At 45.3% G+C, this 21715-nt stretch overlaps 2 protein-coding genes across 2 annotated transcripts; one reads left to right on the forward strand and one right to left on the reverse strand.

The window, feature by feature from the left end:
* Positions 1-272: 272 nt before the first annotated feature.
* On the reverse strand, positions 273-6814 carry Mrpl46 (mitochondrial ribosomal protein L46). Its single transcript, XM_051206596.1, has 4 exons — positions 6553-6814; positions 4916-5105; positions 3954-4127; positions 273-652 (listed from the first exon to the last, which is right to left on the reverse strand). The coding sequence occupies exons 1-4, from the start codon at positions 6778-6780 to the stop codon at positions 402-404; spliced, it is 843 nt and encodes a 280-aa protein (XP_051062553.1). The 5' UTR covers positions 6781-6814; the 3' UTR covers positions 273-401.
* A 254-nt stretch (positions 6815-7068) lies between these two features.
* On the forward strand, positions 7069-16936 carry Mrps11 (mitochondrial ribosomal protein S11). The gene is made up of 6 exons (XM_051206597.1): positions 7069-7189; positions 7287-7394; positions 12847-12945; positions 14675-14804; positions 15913-15978; positions 16586-16936. Exons 1-6 carry the CDS (start codon positions 7125-7127, stop codon positions 16691-16693), a joined length of 576 nt encoding a protein of 191 aa, XP_051062554.1. The 5' UTR covers positions 7069-7124; the 3' UTR covers positions 16694-16936.
* Positions 16937-21715: the final 4779 nt, after the last annotated feature.

Consider the following 21715-nt stretch of genomic DNA (forward strand, 5'->3'; position numbering starts at 1 on the left):
TGCTAAACAGTTAAGTGATTAATCCCCATCTAAAGATAAAACCTCCAAAATGGAGAGAGAGAAAGAAGATCTGCCCTTCCTATCAAATGGAAAGGGAAAAGTAAAATGAAAAACAGCTAAGAAGCTATATAACTAGGCTTTTTATGAGCCCAGAAACTTTCTCAAAACTCGGAATTTAGGTCAATTAATTTCCTCTGTTCTTGAGTCACTAGAACATAATGCTTTAACTATCTATATAGCAAAGCCAGTTGTCCCCCATGAAGAATCCAACAGAATGACAAACACATTTAATTCTCAGAATTTCACTTGATGTTTGGCGGTCCCTGTAAATGAGCATCAGCATTGCTCCTGAGGTCCCAGCACTTGACTTGTGTGCATATCGTCCACAGCAGCTGCATCCATCAGAAGTCCAGAAGAAATCTCCTGACCTGAGCCAGGTACTTGGGCTGCAGATAGTCACCCAGCTCTTCCTTGCTGGCCCACACATGGCGGGCCTCCTTCCCAGTCTGTGGGACATCTCCTGTGAGCAGCAGAGCTTTGAAGAAGAAAACTTTGACCCCAATGTCACGCTCTGTCCGAATTGCCTTGGGGAGTTTGAACTTGTAGTGCCCACAAGGTGCATTCCCTAGGAACTTGGCTTCCATTCTGTTTTCTGAAGAGAAAAGAAAGAACTGGAAGGTTAGGGTACAGCCATCTGCCTCTTCACCCAAATCACGGGAGGCCAGAAAAGCCACTTCTAGCAGAGCTAAAGATGATTCCCATGAGTGTGTCAGTCCTGAAAGGAGTGCCCCCGCCCCACCCCACCCCAGCCAAAGGCTTTCTAGCCCAGGTGCCAGGTTGCCTCTGTGGACCTACAAGTCCACAGTGCAGTTAACATTATCTAGGAGTCACAGCAGCTGGCTTCTACATTCAGCCTTGTCACCAACTGTTGAAACAGGACAGAGAAACTTGGTATCTGTGGGGCCAAGTTCATCACCCTTTTCCACGAGGCACAGAGAAGGTAGAGCTGAGCAAGCACTGGTCATAACACACTTGTGTGAGGGAACCAGAGAATGTGTACCCAAAGACCTAGGCACAAAACACAACTGTAATCCCTATGTGATGGCTGAGAGACTGAGGGAAGCAAAGCTCCCACATCGCACGGTACCTGTACTCTCACTGGCTAATGCAGCCCCTAGTGAGAAAGGATCAAGAGGCATACAAACTTTTGACATTTTCTAGGAACACTTATCCTGGCCGTAGAGCCAACCAAGTGGCTAGGTACCTACACTAACATCAAATCCACTTAACCAACACCAGCAAGTGTCTACTACATGCCAGGAGTATACTACTGAGAACTCAGGAAGAAAGAGGAACAGTGTCTATCCTGACCTTCAGGGAACTCAAAATTCTATCTAGAATGAAATGTGTAAATATACCAGTATGGTGCAACGGCATGAGTCAAAGAACATATTCTCCTCTACAACATAAGCAGCCATGGAGCGGGCCCAGTGCCCAATTCATCACTGGGACCCAATGCCAGAAAGGCCTGGAAAACAGCAGGCACAGAAAATGTTTGCTGAATAAACTGCTTTGCATAAGCAAGAGCTTGAGGAGCTCTTGACCCGGAGCCAGAGTCTTCCTAAAGGAAGAGTGCATGCCCTGCAAGAGACATGCATGATAACCCACTAATTCAGAAACACAAGGCTCTACTGAGTTAGAACTTGGATTATAGATTAATGCACTAAGAGCTGACACAATTGGGACCAGGATAAGAGGAATTTGTAGGCTATGTGTGGGTACTCGAATATCTATGGAAAACACTTAAGAAGTCTTTGCAAAAAGTGACAAGGGACTTTATTCAGAAACCATATGTCAGTAACATTGGAAAATATAAAACAAAAGCTAGGGAGGACTTTTTTTTTTTTTTTTTTTTGGTATTCCCATTATATTGTTTCTCAACCATGCTAATTTTGCTCTCTAGGTAATATTTGGCAATGTGTAAAGACTTTTTTTGTTGTCTTGGTTGTCACACTAGGGGTAGGGTTGGGTGTGGGAATGAAATATTGCTACTGGCAATATTTCTAGTGAGTAGAGGCCAAAGATGCTAAACCCCTTAGAGTACACAGAAGAGCCTCTCACAAAGAATCCGCTGGCCCCAAACACTAATAGTACCATAGTATAGTGAGAAGTGAAGGACCTCACCACTAAAACTGAAAATAAAGACAAGATGATTTGGAACAGACCAGCTAAGACCCAAAGATACATACATCAGAATGAGGTCAAGGGTGATGCTTGAGTTTTCTAGCTGAATCAGTGAATAAACCATGGTACCAAAAAGCAGTGTTGGAAATATCGGTCAGTGGTAGAGTGCTCATCTTCTAACTACAAAGCCATAATCTCAATCTCTAGTACTGAAAAACAAAACTTCACATTTCCTTAGTGTAAGAATTCTGATTACTTGGCCTGGGCAGCACAATAGAGCCAATCATGTTGGCAGAGGTGTGGGTGAGCCAGCCTCAATTTTGTGAGCACGGAAGAGCTGTCCCCATTATTTACTTGCCATGTGGTGCCATGGGTAGGAGAGAGATAATCCCCCATCAATGCCTGAGGCAGCTGGCCCTGAGGTCATAAGAGCAGATGAACTAGCCCTGGCCCTCATCAGCTGCAGCACCAGGGAGAGTGGCCCCTACACCTGTACTGGACAACACAGTAGAGCTGATCCTGAAAGTGTAAGTGTGGGAGAGCCAACCCTGAAGACATAAAAGCAGAACTGGCCCTGCCCCTTGCACATAGCTTCAAGGGGTGATGTCACCAGGGCAATGCAGGAGAACTCACCCTAGTGGCAAGGACAATAGGGAGCTGGCAGGCTGACCAACCCTGCAACTACCTGGACCCACCCCAACATCCACCCATCTGTGATCTGCTGGAGCATGTAAAGCGACCAGTCCTGCAGACCCGAAGCTGCAGGATTTCCACAACACAGGGCAACAAGAGGTTAACCAAGGAGTTCCAGTAGGGGCCCAGCTTCAATAGTGTAGCAGAAACCAGAGGCCTCAAACCAGGCCAATGACCCTGAAATGAACACTTACAAGTAAAGATAAATGTATAAAAGGGTTTATTGCAAGACTGTGTCACATTACAATTTTCAGGATAAGATTGATTTTTTTCCTTCTCTTTTTAATTTTTTTTCTCTTTAATTTAATTGGGGGGAGGTTGCAAGGGCAGAGGGTGGATACAAAGGGACAGAGAAACGAATGGGATGGAGGTTCTTGATATGAGAAACATATAATAAATAAAAAGGGGGATTCTGATTAATGTAATTGTAGCTAAGTGGTTAAGGCAATGAACTAGAAATCCATCCCCCAGCACAGGAATGAACTTGTCAACTAAGGATTGGGTATTGTGGCTCAAGCATATAATCCCCACACTCACAAGCTGAAGGCAAGAGGATCAGAAGTTCAAGATCATCCACAAGGACATCTAAAGCAAGTTCAAGGCCACCCTGAGCTATAAAGAAAGAGGGGAAAGGAGGAAGAGAAGAAGAAACAAAAGGAGAAGAAAGGGAAAGGGGGAGAGGAGGGGGGCTAAGACTGGTGTTTAATGTACTAAAATCTCAATATATTAAGATAAAGCACTCACTGGTTCTTAGGGAAATCCTTGCCAGAATGTTGTTTGGTTTTCAGTTTTTTTGGGGTTTTTTTGTTTTTTGTGTGTGTGTGTGTGTGTGTGTGTGTGTGTGTGTGTGTGTGTGTGTGTTTTGGGCGGTTGGAGTGGGGAGTTTTGGGGGGAGGGAGACAGGTCTCACTATGTAGTTCTGGCTGTCCTTGAACTCACAGAGATCCCAACTTCTGCTTCCTAAGTGCTGGGAATTTTACTCATTCATGTCCATCAAACTTCTCACTCTCTGCCCTTATGCCCAATCTCAGTCAACCTGAAATGAATCTGGAGGGTTCCGAAGTTAAAGAAGTTACCTGAGAGTGTGGACAGGATTCGCTCAGCTGTCCCTCGAAGGGTCTCCCCAGGCTGCCACTCCACTTGAGGGAGCATCCAAAAATCCCGATCCCCAAGCTTCTCTCTGACTAAGAGGACAAGGTTCCTGTCTAGTTTACGATTCAGTGAGGTTCGGTCATTCTTTTTATCAGCTTCTACAAAAGGGATGATCAGAAGAGAGAGAAAAATAAAAAATAAAAAAAGACTGTGATCTACCCAAACCAAGGATTTTAAGTTTTAGAACCTTCCTTTGGGGACAACCTGAAGCCCTGTCCTCTAAGAACTTATAGCCAAAGTAGAACCCTAACTTCAACTGAAAGGTAAGGACTGGAACCGGAGCTGAACTTCTCTCAAGAGCACAGTACACTTGAAGCCTTTGGAAAAGAAACAATGCCTGCAACAACTCAAACATAAGAATCAGAGTACACTCAGAGGCAGTACATTCCCCTTGCAAGCAAGGCTCTGCGTTCCATCCTCAGCAACACATACACACAATTCAAAAGAAAACAACAATCCACCCAACTGAACTTAATACTATTACTGAGATCTAACTGACCCCCTACTGTCTCTGTTCTTTAGTCATTATCCTTGAAACAGGAACAATAGGACTCAACCCCGGCTTTCAAAGTGACTTCTAATAAAATAGGCATTAGGGAGAAAAGACTTAATTCCTCCTACTCTCTGATCCAGAGTAGAGGTAAAACTCAAACAATAAATAGCAAGCTTTAACAGAAAAAGAAAGACACTTTACCTAGTCCCCAAAGAAAACAGCTTAAATCTTTTAAAAATTGTATTGGGGGTATAAGATATAGAAATATAAGTTATTTTTCTGAATTTTGTTTCTTGGAGCTACTTGTTATCAAATTGCAAAGCAGAAGGCAACTGCCCTTCATTTGGAATACCCAGTTTTCCTTCCTTGTGGTTGGCCTAGGAAGTCACAAACCTGTTACTCGAGCTCCAGGTTTGAATTGTAGGAATGCCTGCTCCCATATGTCTTCTAAATCTTGTACAAGCATAACGCCTTGCTTGTCTTGGTCATCATCATAAAGGTCGGCTTTCTTCTTTGCCAGTCGCTTAGCTTCATCCAGAGCACGAAGCTCGTGGTCTGAATACAGACTTCTCTCTGTCTCCACCTGGGGAATTTAAAAGGAAAAGGAGAAGAAAAACACAAAGCTACTGCACCTGAGACAGGCTTAGAAGCACATCACTTAACACACTCAGAAATATAATGAAAACACTATCCAGATGCAAAGAAGAAAAAGGCCCACTGGAGTAAACTTGGGTGAAATTTGCCAAAATGTCAGAATGTGATTTTTGTTTCATTTTGGGGTGTTTTGTTGTTGTGTTTGAGATAGGGTTTCTTTGTATTGCTTTGAAGCCTGTCCTGGAACTCACTCGGTAGACCAGGCTGGGCTTGAACTCAGAGAGATCCGCCTGCCTCTGCCTCCTGAGTGCTGGGACTAAAGGCGTGCACCACCAACACCCAGCCAGAATGTGATTAAAGATCAAGACTGCCAGGAAGAAAAGAGGGGTGGCAAGGCACTGTGGACCCTTTCCCACACTCTGGGTCTATTGGTCTCTGATCAGGATCTCTTCAAGCATTTTCCTGCCTTGAAAACATTACAACATCCCTTCTACCTAGCATATCTCCCCTGACACTTCTTCTCCCAGATTTGTTTTCATCCTTCTGATTTCAACTTAAATACCACTTTCTCGGAAAGCCCCCTGGACACCTCTCATGAAAATCAAACCTATGTGGTTCCACGTAAAACGCTTCTAGTATTCTGTATTTTACCAATGTCTGTATTTAGCCATATGTATGTATGTAGCCATACTGACTACACTCCTAATTCCAGTGTAGGAACATTCTGGGAGCCAGAGTTATGTGCCTATCTTACCCACAACTGTATATCACTTTGCAAATTATACACAGTATGAGCTATGAATATCTGTAAGGTGGGGGGGAAGACTACTGGTCAAGGGGATGAATATGAATAAATTGAGCAAAAAGCACCGAAAAGAGTTTACATCAGTATTCCCAAGACAAAAGTCCCTCGGAGTCTAGGGACAGGTAAGATCTTTCAGAACCATATGCAGAGACTTAACACCCTGCCAGCAACTACACTTGCCCCCCCCCACTTGCCCTTGACAGAAATTGCTCCCTGAGGTAAAAAACAAAGCAAACTTTATCATATGCATCTTAAGGATATGTCTTCTACCTCCAAGGCTTTCTTCCTTACACCCATCACATCACAAAGACTTTCCTGTAATCTGTCAGCTCCTAAATTGCAGGAAGTAGGTGATTCCTGTTCACCACCGGATCCCTACCGTGTTGGATGTATAAGAAGGGAACAATCCACACAGACTGCCCAAGCGAAAACAAGCCAATTCAATTAACTCTGTTGAGCACCTGCTATATACTAACCCAACCCATTAAGGTAACTTCCGTGTTGCACATGTCACTAAAGATCGAGGGGTGAAACGATTTGCTCATGGTTGCACAAAGTACCAGAGTCACCATGGGCCCACTGGGCACTGCTGCTTCCCTTCACCTCACCTCGAAACCCCCGCCTGCCTTACCTTCTGTAGTAGTCCCGCCATCTCTTCCTGCAATGGGGTGAGCGGCTTGGTGATCAGCGGTGGCCGCTGCAGACACAAGGCGCCCCACAAGCGCCATGGAGACCGGCTGCCTGAGGGCGCAGCCTCGAGGGACAGACGGCGGGAATGCGAGCTACCTGACCAGAGACTGTCGAGACGCCGCCAGCCTCCAGTCACCCCTAACAGAGTACGCCGCACGGGCGCCGCCATCTTCCTGCCTTCCCACAAGGTACCGCGGCTCCCGGCGGGACCCTCAGCCAACCCCACGTTCCCGTGAGGCAGCGCGGGCCGGCGAGGGGGCAGGGTTACCTATTAGGACGAACCATTGCCACTGGGAGAGGGAGGTACAATTCTCGTATTAAGCCATTAAAAAGGGGGAGAGTCCCATATAGATGATTTTATAGAGCATTTAAACTTGGACAAAAATACTTAAAGTACCACTTGAGGGCAGTCAGGTGATTTCCCTTCTGTGTGCTCCCCCACAGATGCTCATGGTGCTGACTCTAGCGAGGCCGGGCGCCACCAACGGGAGCTGAATTGAGTCAATTTCAATCATGCAGGTTGTAAGAAACACGGCATCGTGGCTCCTGCGGCCTTGGGCTGGACCTGGGTTGACCAGGTAAGGGTTGCCCTTTCGAGCCCACGGCCACTCACGAGCCTGCCTTGAACCCCTAAATGACCGTTAAGCCAGTCCCTCACCGAGTTCTCCTTTGCAGGCTTGTGGCCACTGCTCCAGCTCAGACTATCCACACTGGACTCCCAAGGTTAGAAGACGCGGCTGCCAAGAAGGAAGTTGAAAAGGAAGCGGCTCCGAGCCGCTTCAGGTGAGGGCTAAGTGGGTCCAGCCTTCTGTTCACTTGCATCCTATGACTTCTGCCCGTCAGCCACCAGAGTCATAGAAAAAGTGAATTCCTGACTGTCATTTGCCATCTGGGGGAGTCTATGCAAACCAGTCTTTGAGCCTCCGCGCTCTCATGGTGAAGATAATGATTAATTAGAGGGGTTGTCAGTGAAGACAGGAACGAACTGCATAACGTAGCTGTTGAGTTAACAACTGTTGGCTGAGCTTCAGACATAAATAAGTACCAGTTTTCTTTCCTTGTGAGATAGATAGGCTTTAGGTCCGACTAGTAACTTTCTCTTCCACCAACACAAAATGACTTGAGAAACTACACTAACTGGACTTCTTAGAGTTCGTCAGAGGTCCAGCATCATTTTGGTGGCATCCTGCGTCTCACGAGTATAATTAGTTCATATGCAGGCTGCATATACATTTCACCTAACTTAACATCTATTTAACAGTTACTGAAAATCTACTACCTGTTGCGTACAATGGCTACTGGAAATACAAAAGATTTATTCCTCCCCTGAAGTAGTAACACTTCCAAGGAAGACATAGATGCAAATGTTTTAACCATAATCTGATGAGAAAAATAGTGGTAAGAATGTTGGACATTTAAAAGGCATTCCCGGGGAAGTCAGGCAAGACTTAAGGTACCCTGGAGTGCAGAAGCGGACTGAATAGGAACTCATCTGGGCAAGATCAGAGGCATCATTACAGGCAAAGGCAACTTTCAGGAAAGTCAGGCTGTCAGAGAGAGCATGATATGTGGTGCTTCTAGAAGGACATGAATGGTGAAGAACTTCCCTGTGGCTGTGGAGCTTTTACACTTTACCAGCTGCAGGCAGTAAGCAGCTACTGACAGAATTTAATCCGTGACTGTTGTAGTCATTGGCTTGGGATTGCCAGGCACTATTGGTATGGTTAGCTTTACATCACTGTTCCAACAGTAAAGGCCCTATGCAAGCAGGCAACCAAGCATAGCCTTATCTGTCCAGCTTTGGGAAGAGTTAATGCCATTTGATTTATTTTTTTAAATGGCCTTGCTGTGCAGCCCAGGTTAGCCTCAGATTCATAATCCTTTTACCTTGGCCTCATGAGTGCCTGGATTACAAAAGTATATCCTAGCCCCCTCCCCCCCCCCCCCCCCCCCCCCGGGAAATCTTGCTTACTCTTCATAGAGTCTTTGCCCACTGCATTGATGTTAAGCTGTAGGGAGCAAGGATAGAAGCTGAGAGAAGACTTGAAAGCAGTTGCAAACCAATAAAATTAGCCTAGGTCAAAATGATGGTGTCTGGCCCCGGGTGGAATTTGATCCATTTTGCTGGAATAGCCGTTGGTTTGGGTGTTTTGTTTTGTTTTGTTTTGAGACAAGGTCTTGCTGTGTAATCTAGGCTGGCCTGGAATGTGTGGCATTGCCCCCATCTTAGTCTCCAGAGTGCTTGGGATTACAGGCACTCATCGACACCCAGCTAAGGGTCTGTTAATATAAAATGTGAAAAGAAGAGAGGTATGAAGGCTCACATCTGGGCCCTAAACAACAAACAACTGAAAATAGGAAATGTTATATAGTAAGATGGCAGAGGCTGCTGGAGTTTAGATCTGTGTGGTTACGTTTGAGATGCCTTATACTTGGCTTTAAAATGGCTTTGTGCACTGTATGTAATAATAGAGAAAAATATCTGAGACATCTAGCATTGGAGTAGAAGTAATATAGGCAGGAAGGAAGAACCAGAGAAAGAGAGCCTCCCCAGGACAGGTAGGAAGAAAGCTAGACAAGATTTTCTCCTTGGTGTGGTACAAAGTAAGGAATTCAGCTGTGTTCAGCACTGCAGAAAAGATGGGTCCGCAGAAAGATGGCATGATTGCTCATTGGCTTTAACAGTGTGGAGTGGGTTAGTGACCTTGACTACAGCTTTCCTGATGGCAAGGTTGGAAATAACTCCTAATTGGAGTGGGTTGGTTTTAAAGCAGATAAACAAGTATTGTCATTTCTGTAAGGAGGCTTTGCTGGAAGGGAGAATAGAGAAGCTCTTGGGAACTTGAGGTTTAAAAGGTGGAGGTTATTTTTTTGTTGTCCTTTTTCTTGTTTTGATTTATGTTTATGACATGACAATATGTTTTGCTCCTGGGAACCAGGGGGAAGACTGATTCTGAAGTGGGAACACTGCAGGAACAGTGTCCTTGTGGGGCTAATATGAAACTGGAACACTGTGAGAGTCCTCAAAAGCCATGGGCACAGGTGTTTGGTGGTAGAAGCTGGAGGAAAGTCTAATTGATTCTATTTCTCTGTAGAGGTCATCAGCTGGCCCCAAGGAAACAGGAAGGGGTTGGATGTTTACGGAGACAAAAGGAAAGGTAGAAGAGGCATCCTGGAGAATGGAAGGATAATTGAACTGAGAATGGTTGTCAGGCATCTTGAGAGCCTGTTTGATGCTGGAAGGTCATTAAAATGAAGCAGTGGTTCTTGGTAGGGACTTTTTGCAGTGTCTAAAACCTCTAGTGGTCATAAATTAGGAGATAGAACCTAGTGAGTTAAAGCTCCCCGCTGTTCATAGGACAGCCTCCTACAGCAGTGTTTTATCCCAAACAGCTGTCAAAAGTCCTGGTATAGAGACCAGTCAGCCGTGCAGTGTTTGCACAGACTTGGATTGTCCAGAGAGGTAGATTTAACAAGGACTGAGATTTTTGTCAGGAGAAAGTGATGAAGAGGGGAATTGACAATAGGCTTTAATCCAGGTAAAGTGCCTGAGGTATGTGGAGTGATAGAGAGCTGATGGGCTCATCAGAGTGCTGGCCCTGAAGATAGCGAGACAAAGGGGTGGTAACCAAGGGTGCTTGAAACCAAGGTTACCATGCATGTGCTCTCAATGATGATGGCTGGCTGTGATCCCAAGAAGTACGTTGCCAAGGGAGGACTTAGGACAGGTGATGATTGAAGGAGATAATGTTTAGAAATTAAAGTGCAGAACTTTTGGAGCTCTTGCTGAAATCAACAGTTATATAGAAGTAGTGCTAGATGGGGGGCTGGAGAGATGGCTCAGTAGTGAAGAACACTAGCTGGTCTTCCAGAGGTCCTGAGTTCAATTTCCAGCAACCATATGATGGCCATCTATAATGAGATCTGGTGCCCTCTTCTGGCTTGCAGGCATATGTGCAGACAGAAACCTGTATGTATAATAAATAAATCTTTAAAAGAGAAAAAGTAGTCATGCCAGAGGATACTGAGCCCTGACTATAGATTTTGCAGTTTATTTCCATTTTTTAAAAATTTTTAATTAAAATACAATTACATCACACACATACACACACACACACAAATTTCCTCCTTCTGTATAAGTACCTTGAGCTAAAGGATTTCGTCATTGGAGCTCCTCCCCATTACCTCCCTCTGATCCCTCCCTTATATCCCCATTTTCTCTCAGATTTATGGCCTCTTTTCATTGTTGTTGGGGGAGATAGTCCTAGCTTCATAAATAAATGTAACCTGATCAGTCAGTGTGATGTGACTTCAGGGCTGACCACTTGGTATTGGATTACCCATCACGATGCTCTATTTCTTCCACTCTCAGCATTCTTTAGTTGCCGTATTTGCATTTTTAAAGATTATGCCATTAGGCCAGGCATGGTGGTGCACACCTTTGATCCCAGTACAATATAGGCAGAAGCAGGCAGATCCCTGTGGTTGAGAACAGCCTGGGCTACATCGTAAATCAGGCCAGCCAGAGCTATATATTGAGACCCAGTTTAAAAAAAAAAAAAAAAAAAATCCCCAATTAGGAAATGAACTGCCTCCCCAGACTAGTTCCAGAAAGCTCTGTCTCTGCATTGTAGGGCCTTCCTCAGATGATCAATCACTCATTAGTTATACCTTCTACCTGGAACAATCTTGTTTTGTTTTGCTTTGAGACTCACTCTTGCTATGTATCCCAGGTCTTAAACACATGGTGACCCTCTTGGCTGGAATTACAAGCATGCACTACCATGCCCAACTGAACCTGGGAAGTTTAGAGGCCTGATCTTGGCTCGAGCTCCTGGTTTCAAAATCTCACTAGGAAATGTATCAGTTTTACTCAGACTTAGACTTGTATTTGCTCACTTCCAATGTCAACATAGGGAACAAAAAAAGGGGGGACAGGAGAAATGATCATTGAAACAGTAATGTCATCTACAAGACCATGACACTTTTCTTCTTAGTACAAAAAAACTGGTAGGCTAGCCACCTACAGAGGCTGCATGTCATTGCTAAAATCAGGCCACGGGAAAGAATACACTATGCTGAGCTTTTGAAAATATCCCTAGAGAAGCAGATGGGGCCGGGGGTGCTTGAATGGTAGCGTATTTTCTAAAATGGATTTCAGCATAGTAGAAACATGGTGTGGGTGTATGGGTACAAATCTGAGTCTGATTTAGGTGTGTAGGCATAATGAAACAGCAGGTTTACTCCCATATGAAATGCTGAATGGCAGTTACATGTGTGTTCTAATTTTTAAAGAACAACGCTCAGACCCAAGACCAATCTTCTTGGTCTAAGACCTGGTCTCTATTGTTGGCCCTGTGCCTGTTTGGACTTGACTTTATCCAAAAATAAAGAATATGGCCCCAGGGAAACTCAACAAGCAAATTAGACTAAGACTAAAAGATCCTGAGCGCAGCACAGTGTCAAGGCCAGTGTTCCTGACCCTGAAACACTGGGTGTCCAGAAGGCGTGGGAAGGAATGGTACAGAGAGCCTTCTCCAGAGCCAGAGGCTCTTAGTTTCCATTCTGCTTTATCTTGTTAGGGTTTGTATTGCTGTGAAGAGACAAGTCTTATAAGGAAAGTATTTAATTGAGGGGGCTCACTTATAGTTCAGAGATTCAGTCCATTATCATGGTGGTGAACACGGTGGCATGCATACAAGTGGCGCTGGAGGAGTAGCTGAGAATCCTACATCTTGCAGGCAGCAGAAGTCGACTAAGACACTGGGCAGTATCCAGAGCATAGGCAACCTCAAAGCCCACCCCACAGTGACACACTTCCTCCAGCAAGACCACACCCACTCCAACAAAGCCACACCTAATAGTGCCACTCCCTGTGAGATTATGGGAGGCAGTTACATTCAAACCACCACAGGGTTTGCCTATGCTATTTGATTTGATATATTTTGGTATATGATATGAGTTTTTGGGAGGTTAGAGACCATTGGGGGTTGGGGACAGTGTTGCAGGGTTGGTATATCTTAAACTGTCCATCCCTGGTTAGCCCAGGTGGATTCAGTTTTCCCATCCTGCTGCCCCCCCCCCAACTTGAACACTCCCCCCACAACCACTACCCCATGTTTAGATCACAAATGTACATCACCATAATCAACCTTTTTTATTTTTAAGCATGTATGTATTTCTTTTTACTTAAATACACTGGGAAATTAAACCAAATGTTTTCTTCTGATTGTAGCATTTACCCTCCAGTTCCTGGACATGAAAGCTCTCTGCGGTGGGCAGGCATGAAATTTGAGGAGGTCCCAATTGCACACATTAAAGCAACCCACAACAAGTAAGAAAGGAGGCGCATGCATGAGTGAGTCCCTGTAAGCTGCTTCTGCTTTAGCTGTTCTTAGAGTAGAAGTCGGGGTGTCAGATGTTAGCTTCATCTTCTTTAGGGAAACCACCTTTCTTTATAACGTTTACTTAAGTTTCATGAAAATACCAAATGACTTTAGTACATTGTGATTTTAAGATTTTTCTGCCTTTCTTGGGATTCCTGTGCAAGAGTTAGAAGGATTATATAATTGGGAAATGTGAGAAAAGCAATCTACAAATATATAACCTATTAGTAAACTAGAATATAAACTTCCAGATAAGTACAAGCCCTTCTTACCTAAGGTCCTGTACACCGCCCTTCCCTCGTAGGACTAAGCATAATGGTGAATGACAGCAACAGGACTAGAGCCCTTGTGTACTGTACCCACAGGTGTCAAGCAGGCTCCCAGCTACGAAGGCATAGGGCATTGGTGACAACTTTGTAGGCCACGCCCCACTTGGAAGTGTGATCTGTGTTTGGTCACAGCCTGCCTGCCACACAGTTGGAGTACGTGCCAGAGACTATAGTTCTGGCCTAGAGTGTGTAGCACAGAGGTGCTACAGGGTCCACAGCTGTGTCTCCCATCTCCTCTTGAGCTGAGGCAGATGTAACCTCTATGCTCTCTTTGTTGTTGTTGTGTCTGTGGCCTTTTCAATCCACCCTGCATCAGAATGTTCTGTCCAGTGTAGGAAATACAAGAAGCCCTTGGAGAGGATGACAGCCATAACAAGGCTACAAGCAGGTGCCAGGGCTGACCCAGCAGGGTCTCCTGTACAGCACCTCCTTCACTTCCCCCTCCTGTGAGCACCCAGAAAGCTCTGCAAATTAGGAAAGTTTCACTTATTTAAAATAATTTTTGATCCCAAAATAGTGTCATAAGTATTTAAATCATCCACTGTAATAATATTGTCATGACAAATGGTTTTATGGGATTTTTTTCTTTTTTTAATGCATCTTTGTCTTTTAGACCTAGACACTGAAATGATAGATCTTAGATTCACTTCAAAACAGTCCTTTGATGCAGGGGTGGGGACAGGGTTTAGAGGTGACACTATATTGGATGTGAGTTGGTTATTGTTGGAACAGAGTGAGACAACAGGTCTCTGGGCATTCATTTGTATACTTTTCTTTTAAAGAGATTTATTTATTATGTATACAGCATTCTGCCTGTATGTATGCCAGGAGAGAGCACCAGATCTCATTACAGATGGTTGTACTGGGAACTGAACTCAGGACCTCTGGGAGACCAGCTAGTGTTCGGAACCATTGGGCTATCTCTCCAGCTATCATGTACTTTTTAAAATTATTTTATTTTTACTTATCTGTTGGGAATGGAGCATAACCACATGGAGATCAGAGAACAATTTGCACGAATTAGTTCTCTCCTTTTACCATGTAACCATGAAGCTAACCCTCACATACTGTTCTTTTCACTGTTGTAGTGGAAGATACTTGGAACTTTCCAATGTTGTCTTTTTTTTAAGTTACCTAATGTAAAACATCTAGATTTTTATAAAACACAAGACAAGGATATTAACCTCGGAGAAGGCTTGAGGCGGAAGTGTGTCCTTATTGGTCCTTCCTTTAACATAGGGGAGGAAGCTAGTGTCCTCCTTTTCCTTCTCATTTGTGCTTCTAAGGATGGCAGCAAGCCCCCTCCCTTCCCTGAGCAGTAGTAGAGCTATATGCCTCTTTTTCCAAGCACACAGATCCAGGTAGTGTCTGCCACTAATGTGTCCCTGGCCCGTGCCTCCTGTGGTACAGAAGGCTTTCGCAATGCCAAGAAGGGCACCGGCATCGCAGCACAGACAGCAGGCATTGCAGCGGCAGCAGTAAGTACCTGACCACATTGTTGTGTATTCCTTGTGGCTGATGGTGGAGAGTTCTCATTAAACCAGATTCAGAAACAGGGAGGTCTTTGCCTACCTGTTAGCTATTAGATGTCGCCAGCTGATTAAGAGGCCTTTGTAGAAGGGTTAGCAGCTCTCTCAGCTTCAAGAAAGGAAAAAGATGTCGTCTGTGCTCAGAGGAAAAACCAGAATCCTGAAGGCTTAGGAACCAAAGCTCCTTCCATTAAAGACCGGTGGGACAGCGTGGGCATTGTATTTTATGCAGGGAGCATGTCTTACAGCACAAGGCCCCAAGTTAAATGTTGCAGATATTTTTAGAGGCAAATTAGTTAACTGCATTTCAGATAGTTCACTCATTATTATGGTGTCTTCAGAAGACCCTGCTATTACCTGCTCTTTCAAAAGAATCAGATTGTGTGGGATTGGTCAAAGCCAAGCAGCCAGTTCAGCTATCTGATGTGAACCCAGATTGGCCTTGGATCAGAGCTGCATGTTTCCTCCTTTAGAAGAGACCTCTGACAAACAGGAATATTCCTGAAGGAACACCTTGACCTTTATAGCCAGACTTATGAAAACTATTAATTACTATATGGTAGTGATCATCAAAACCTCCAATGATGTAATTGCCCACAAGAAGACATTCAGTCAAGAGACACATGTCAGTATTTGTAGGACCTCTGCATGGTAGGTTTCGAGTGAGTGTGGGTATTTTCCAGGACCCATAATGAATGTGTTTATAATCTGGACACATACTTCACTCTAAAGATAGATAACTAAAACCCACTTTAGAAGTGGGCATTCAGTCAGGCTCACCCTGCTGAGTCTGCATTTAGAGAAAAATCAGGCAATATCTAGAAGTGTCCATTAGGTGGCAGTGCAGTTCTGTCACCTTAGTTCCTTGGCTCTGTTTGCCAGACTGTACTGGTGTCCACGTCCACTACCACCATCTGTGCTTTGCATCTTTCTGTTTTCTGCCTCCATGTTTACTTCTGTTGTTGCCGTTACCCCATGTCTCCTGGAGACAATAACCAGAGATTGTTGGGATGCAGCCATCCTGTCACGGGGCCACTGACCACTTGTTTCTCTCCAGAAAGCCACAGGAAAGGGAGTGACTCACATCCGAGTTGTAGTGAAAGGCATGGGACCAGGACGCTGGGTAAGTAACTGAGTTGTCCACAGCATGTGTGCATGTTGTTTAGAGCCAGCTGTGGAGAGTCTAATGTCCCCTTAAATGAATGTCCCACTTACTTCCTTTCCACTCCTACAATCAGCTGAGACCCTCAGAGAAGCCTAGATCATGTAGTTTCTTGAGTGCCTGCTCTGGGCCAGTCCTGGGAATAGAAAAGTGGTCACTGGGGGACCCTCACAGACAGACCCTCAGCACAGACTAGTGGATACAATGGAGAAGTGTAGACAAAGGTGCTGGGAGCTGTCAGGGGGACCCTGAGACGCTGGGGCTAGGAGGCGATATCTCTCTGACTTTGCAAGAATGAGGCATTGGGTGTGTGTGTGTGTGTGTGTGTGTGTGTGTGTGTGTGTGTGTGTGTGTGTGTGTCTCCCCGGGAGAGGAAAATGCTCGTGTAAAGCTGGGAGAGCAGGGGTCAAGCCTCTTCCCAGACAGTAAAGCACAAAGTGGAGGCAGCAGGGGCTGGAATTGTAGCTTATCAGCCAGTGGCCTTCCCTCCCTCTTTGACCCTATCTGGAGATGCTGGGTCATCATCATTTTGGAGACCATTCCATCCGCCTGTTTCTGATCCTTCCAGTCTGCCATCAAAGGACTGACCATGGGGGGTCTGGAAGTGATCTCAATCACAGACAACACCCCTGTCCCACACAACGGCTGCCGGCCCCGGAAGGCTCGAAGGCTGTGATGGGAAGGAAGCCTGCACTTGAACCTGACCTAAAGTCTGGACTCCAGATGGATCCTGCAGATCGCCCACTGTGGGAGCTGCTCGAGCTGGCAGCTCTCAAGCCCTCTGTAGGGGAACATTGCTTCTGCTTGCACCTGGAGCTGGAAGTACCCTTGAGGCTGGCCTCTCTTGGACAGGAGGGAGTCGGAACTGCCAGCACAGCTGTGACTCTGCTCTGAAAATAAAAGACTGTTCTGTGTGGTAGCTCTCAGTTTTTGTTCCCAGTGTTAGACTTCTGAAAGGTTGTGAGTGTAATTGTAACCCTGGGTGGAAGGGCTACAGTGTAAAATGGGCTGCAGGCCTCTGTGCCCTGTCTTTCCACACTGCCTTTATAGCCTCTTAACCAAGGTACCCAGATCTTGTCACAGCCAACAACTGAGCATTTAGCACAAATGAGTGAGTAGTCCCATACCCCCCTCTGGAGTCTGTTAGATTTTACAGGTGGTGGGCATGCTTGAAGTTAGCCCTAGTAGTGTGGCACGGTGGAGGAACACTCTGAAGTTCAGACTTCCTGGGAATGGCCATCCTTTATACTTATGACTCTGGTAGTCCCCAAACCCAAGAGGAAGTTATCTCAAAAAAAGGCTGGTAGAGTTGTATAAAACAGGATTTTCCAGAAGGAAGTGTGGATAGTGGGGGTCCTGAGAACTGTGCTGGTGTAATACAGCGACACAGATTGGCACAGCTCAGAACCCCCAGGCTGCCACTCAGGCATGCACCAGTGTCAGGGGTGGGGGGTTGGGGGGACCACCACCTCCTCAGCCCCTCTGCTGAGAGAGAGCATCACAGAAACCACAGTACCACTCTTCCCGGGCAAGCCTGCAACCCAGCTGGTGAGGCCCACGGGTGTCCCTTGGGTGAGCAGGAGGGACTGTGTTGAAGCTGGAGAAAGGACAAGGCTACCAACTTAGAGAAAATTAAGGAAAACCGTCTCCCTACTCCTAATCCTCAGTAGGACCTGTGAGGGGTGTCCTGAAGCCTGCTGGAGGCTTCTTGTGTTAAAGCCATCGTGGGAGGAGCACCAGCATTTTAATATAAAACTGTCTCTAGCCAAATGATACATTAGAAAGGAGTTTGTTTCTTAGACAATCTCACTGTATATCTCAGGCTGGCCTTGAACCCTCTGAGTGCTTGATTTACAGTGTCACCACACCGTGTGTGTGTGTGTGTGTGTGTGTGTGTGTGTGTGTGTGTGTGTGTGTGTTTTAGGTAAAAGAAGGTAGGTGGACTGCAGCAATTTCTTTATTGATGACAATAAAAGTAAAGATTTCAGATGCATAGGCTTGAATGAGGCTTTTGAAGCCATTCTTTATGGTTTGGCTTTTATTCAAGAGGAGAAGGAGCCTGTAGCAACTGGTTGTGGCTCAACCAGAAACAGCTACCAGGTTTAGGAAAACAGCTTAGGGAAGGTTCTACAGAAGATTGGGCAGGCTCAAGAGAAGGAAAAGGGGGGGGGGGGTGCTAGATACTGGGGACAAGAACACAAAGCAGCTGCAGCTAAGCCTGAGGGCAGTGAAGGATCTGAGCCAAGGAGACAGGTACCTCACAAGAGTGACCACACAAACCAGGCCCCTCCCTAGAGGGCTAGGCTCCACACACTGGATGGGCTCCTGGTTGAACCCAAGAGATAGCCAAAAGGTAGTAATGTAGTCCTTGGGAACTCAGGATAGATCCAGAAGGGCCCATGGTGAAAAGCAAGCCCAACTACAAGTGAAATCCACTATACCCACTGCTTGGGACAGTGCCTCTTATCTGGTGCATGTCTGTAACAGCACAGGAGGTGGAGACAGGAAGATCAACAGTGTAAGGTTGTTGTCAGATCCGTGGTAAGTTTGAAGCCAGCTAGGGCTATCAGAGACATTGTATCAAAGCAACAAACATGTTCTTGTCAAAGGGGGCTTGAAAAGATCAGGCCCACAATGCAGAAACGCATCCCAGGCACAGACCTAGCCTCAAGAGCCAGCCATTTTTCCCAAAGCTTCACTAGGAAGTGAATTGGCTTTATTGTGGTAAATTGTCCAGTAGCCAACACCCTCTTTTCCTTGTATTATCTCTGACTTTGGACTTGGCTTCTCAAAGGCTGTTGTGTACTCCCTGGCCAAGGCCTCCTTAATGGATGCTGGCTTGTCTAGGCAACTTTTGCTTCCTCGGATACTGGACTATTGCCACAGGCCCTTCTCAGCATCACTGTCTACCCAAAGAAACTGAGCCGTGAACTCCCACGTGGAGAGGAGGCATAAGCTGTTGACCTCTGTGGAGCAGACCTTCTATTATGGCTTGTAGAGCACTGAGGACTTTACTCCTAAAGCCAGTGCCACAGGACTGGCAATGGAAGGGATGCCTTTCCTCTCCTGTACACAAGAAAAGAATGCATTCTCTCCCTTCTGCACAGAGCGTTTTCATTTCTTAGCCAAGATATGGTCACTGCCAAAGGAAATCTGTTAACAGTGTGTCCCTGGATGCTGGCAGAATATCCCTCTGGCTTTCCAGAAACCATCTGCCCCAAACCTGACTCTGACATGCACACTTGAAAGAAGAAAAGAGAAGAGTGGAAGAAAATGTATACATTTCCCCCTCAGTCTTTTTTTTCCCCCTATTCTTCGTTTGCTTTTGCCTTTTTGAGTCAAGATCACAGAGAGAGGGAGAGAGAGAGAGAGAGAGAGAGAGAGAGAGAGTGAGTCCAGGCTGACTTCGAACTTGCTGTGTAGCTGAAGACAGCACTGAATTCCTAGTCCTGTCTTAGAAGCATCCCAAATACTGGTTACTGATATGTGCCATCATGCCCTGTCTTTGTTTTCTCTTTTCTTGTTATGTGCAATTTAAAAATTTGAATACTGTCAGCCCAAAGTGATGAGTGCTGTTCTAGTTTGCTTTCTGTTACTGTGATAAACACCATAAGCAAAACAGTCTGGGGATGGAATGTAAAAAAAATAAATTAATTAAAACCAGTCTGGGTAGAAACAGATTTATTTTATCTTACAGGTTACAAGTCCATCAGTGAGGATGTCAGGGCAGGAACTCAGGCAGGGTAGGAACCTCCAGAGATGCTGCTTACAGGCTTTTTCCTAGGGTATTATACAGCCCAGGCCCACCTGCCTAAGAATGCTTATCATTCTTACCTCTACCTCTACAGGCTTGACCACAGGCCAACTTGATGGGGGAACTTTCTCATTGAGGTTCCCTCATTCCAAGAGTGTCAAGTTGACAACTAATATTAGCTATCACAAGTGAACACCTGTCTTAGAGTTATTATTACTGTGAAGAGTCACCATGGCAACTCTTATAAAGGAAACATTTAATTAGGGTGTCTCACTTGCAGTTTCAGAGGTTCAGTCCATTATCGTGACAGGCAGATGTGGCAGATGGAGGAATAGCTGAGTGTCCTACATCTTGCAGGCAACGGGAATTCGACTGACTGTCACACTGAGGGGAGCATGAGCAAGAGACCTCAAAGCCTTCCCTCACAGTGACACATTTCCTCAGGCAAGGCCACACCTCCCGTTACTGCCACTTTGAGGGCCATTTTCTTTCAAACCACAACACCCAATTTCCTTTTACCCAAACAAAAACTGTCCACTCACCCAAACTGAGCTGTGATGGGTTCTTCTACAGACACAGGCTAGACATGGGGAGCACAGAGGTCTGGTGTGGGCACTGCTCTCCTAGGGATAAGTCTGAGGCTAGGCAGGCATGTAGCAAAATTATGAAGATGTTCATTACAGGAGGCATAAATGTTACTGGTGTTTATGAGAGCAGTGCCTTTAAGGGGACAGAAGGGAAGGGTTAGGGAGAGGTGGCACTGGAGACAGGTCAGATGGGCTAGTGCATGTCACTTGAAATCTGATTCACAGCCAAGGCAGGAGTGAGAGGTCATCAGTTTACTGTTACAACCTATTTGTCATGGAGGTTCATGGGATTGAGACTGGAGAGGGAGGCATGGAGGTCAGGGAAAACATGGGGTGAAAAATCCTGATAGTTACACCAAGGATAAAGATAAGCTTAACTAATGTGATAGAGAAGGCTGTGGCCAGGAAAGAACTTGAGTGTCAGGTCTTACAGAGAACTCTTTCTTTTACAGGACATAAATGCCATCACATGGTGTCTTAGTTAATTTTTGATTGCTGTGACAAAACACTATGATCAAGTGTAGTGATATATCATTTATGATTTATTAAAGCTTGACTGAGGATTCAGAAAAGCAAAGTCAGCCTCAAGTTAATAGAGATCCTAGGACTCAGGATTAAGAGATGGACAGATCTCTCTGAGTTCAAGGCCACCCAGATCTACACAAGAGTGGATTAATGGAAAAGAGAATTATAGTGCACGCCTTTAACCCCAGGAGTCACAAGAGGTATATAAGTCAGTATCAGGAGCCAGTATGAGGCATTCATTCTCCAGCCACGCTGAGGAGAAGTTACAGTCTGAGGCTTGGCGAGAATTCATGAGACAGGATCAGCCCTTTTAGTCTGAGGTAGAGGTAAGAAGCTAGTGGCCAGCTGCTTTGCTTTTCTGATATTCAGCTTGAAGCTTGAACCCCAATATCAGCAATATCCATTTCTGGGTCATTTATTAATTCGTGTTACAACCAAGGCAACTTATTATGAAAGTGTTCAGTTAGGCTTACAGTTTCAGAGAGTTAAGAGTCCATGATGGAGGAACTAAGGCCTAGCTGCACAAAGAGCTCACATCTTGATTTGAAATCAGCAGGCAGAGAGGACAGTGGGAAGCCTCCAAGTCCACCCCATCACATACCTCCAACAAGGCCATACCTCCCAATCCTTCCCAAACAGTTCCACCAACTGCAGACCAAGTATTCAAATATATGAGCTCCTGGGGATCATTTAAATTATCATACATGGTGTCTCAGTAGAGTTGAAATAAGTCGCTGGGGTTTAAATAAAGCAGTTATGAAATGTGAACCAAGAAAACCATGGCTTTAGATTTAAGTGGAACAAGGAGCAAGAGACATGAGCAAATCTTATC

Source organism: Phodopus roborovskii, unplaced genomic scaffold (assembly GCF_943737965.1).
Source record: "Phodopus roborovskii unplaced genomic scaffold, PHOROB, whole genome shotgun sequence".
NCBI lineage: Eukaryota > Metazoa > Chordata > Mammalia > Rodentia > Cricetidae > Phodopus > Phodopus roborovskii.

Coding starts and splice junctions, on each gene's coding strand:
- Mrpl46 (XM_051206596.1), bottom strand. CDS start 6,780: ATGGCGGCGCCCGTGCGGCGTACTCTGTTAGGGGTGACTGGAGGCTGG. Junction 5,106..6,552: donor TGGCGGGACTACTACAGAAG/GTAAGGCAGGCG, acceptor TAAATTCCCCAG/GTGGAGACAGAGAGAAGTCT. Junction 653..3,953: donor AATCCTGTCCACACTCTCAG/GTAACTTCTTTA, acceptor TTTTCTCTTCAG/AAAACAGAATGGAAGCCAAG.
- Mrps11 (XM_051206597.1), top strand. CDS start 7,125: ATGCAGGTTGTAAGAAACACGGCATCGTGGCTCCTGCGGCCTTGGGCT. Junction 12,946..14,674: donor ATTAAAGCAACCCACAACAA/GTAAGAAAGGAG, acceptor TCTTTTTCCAAG/CACACAGATCCAGGTAGTGT. Junction 14,805..15,912: donor CAGGCATTGCAGCGGCAGCA/GTAAGTACCTGA, acceptor GTTTCTCTCCAG/AAAGCCACAGGAAAGGGAGT.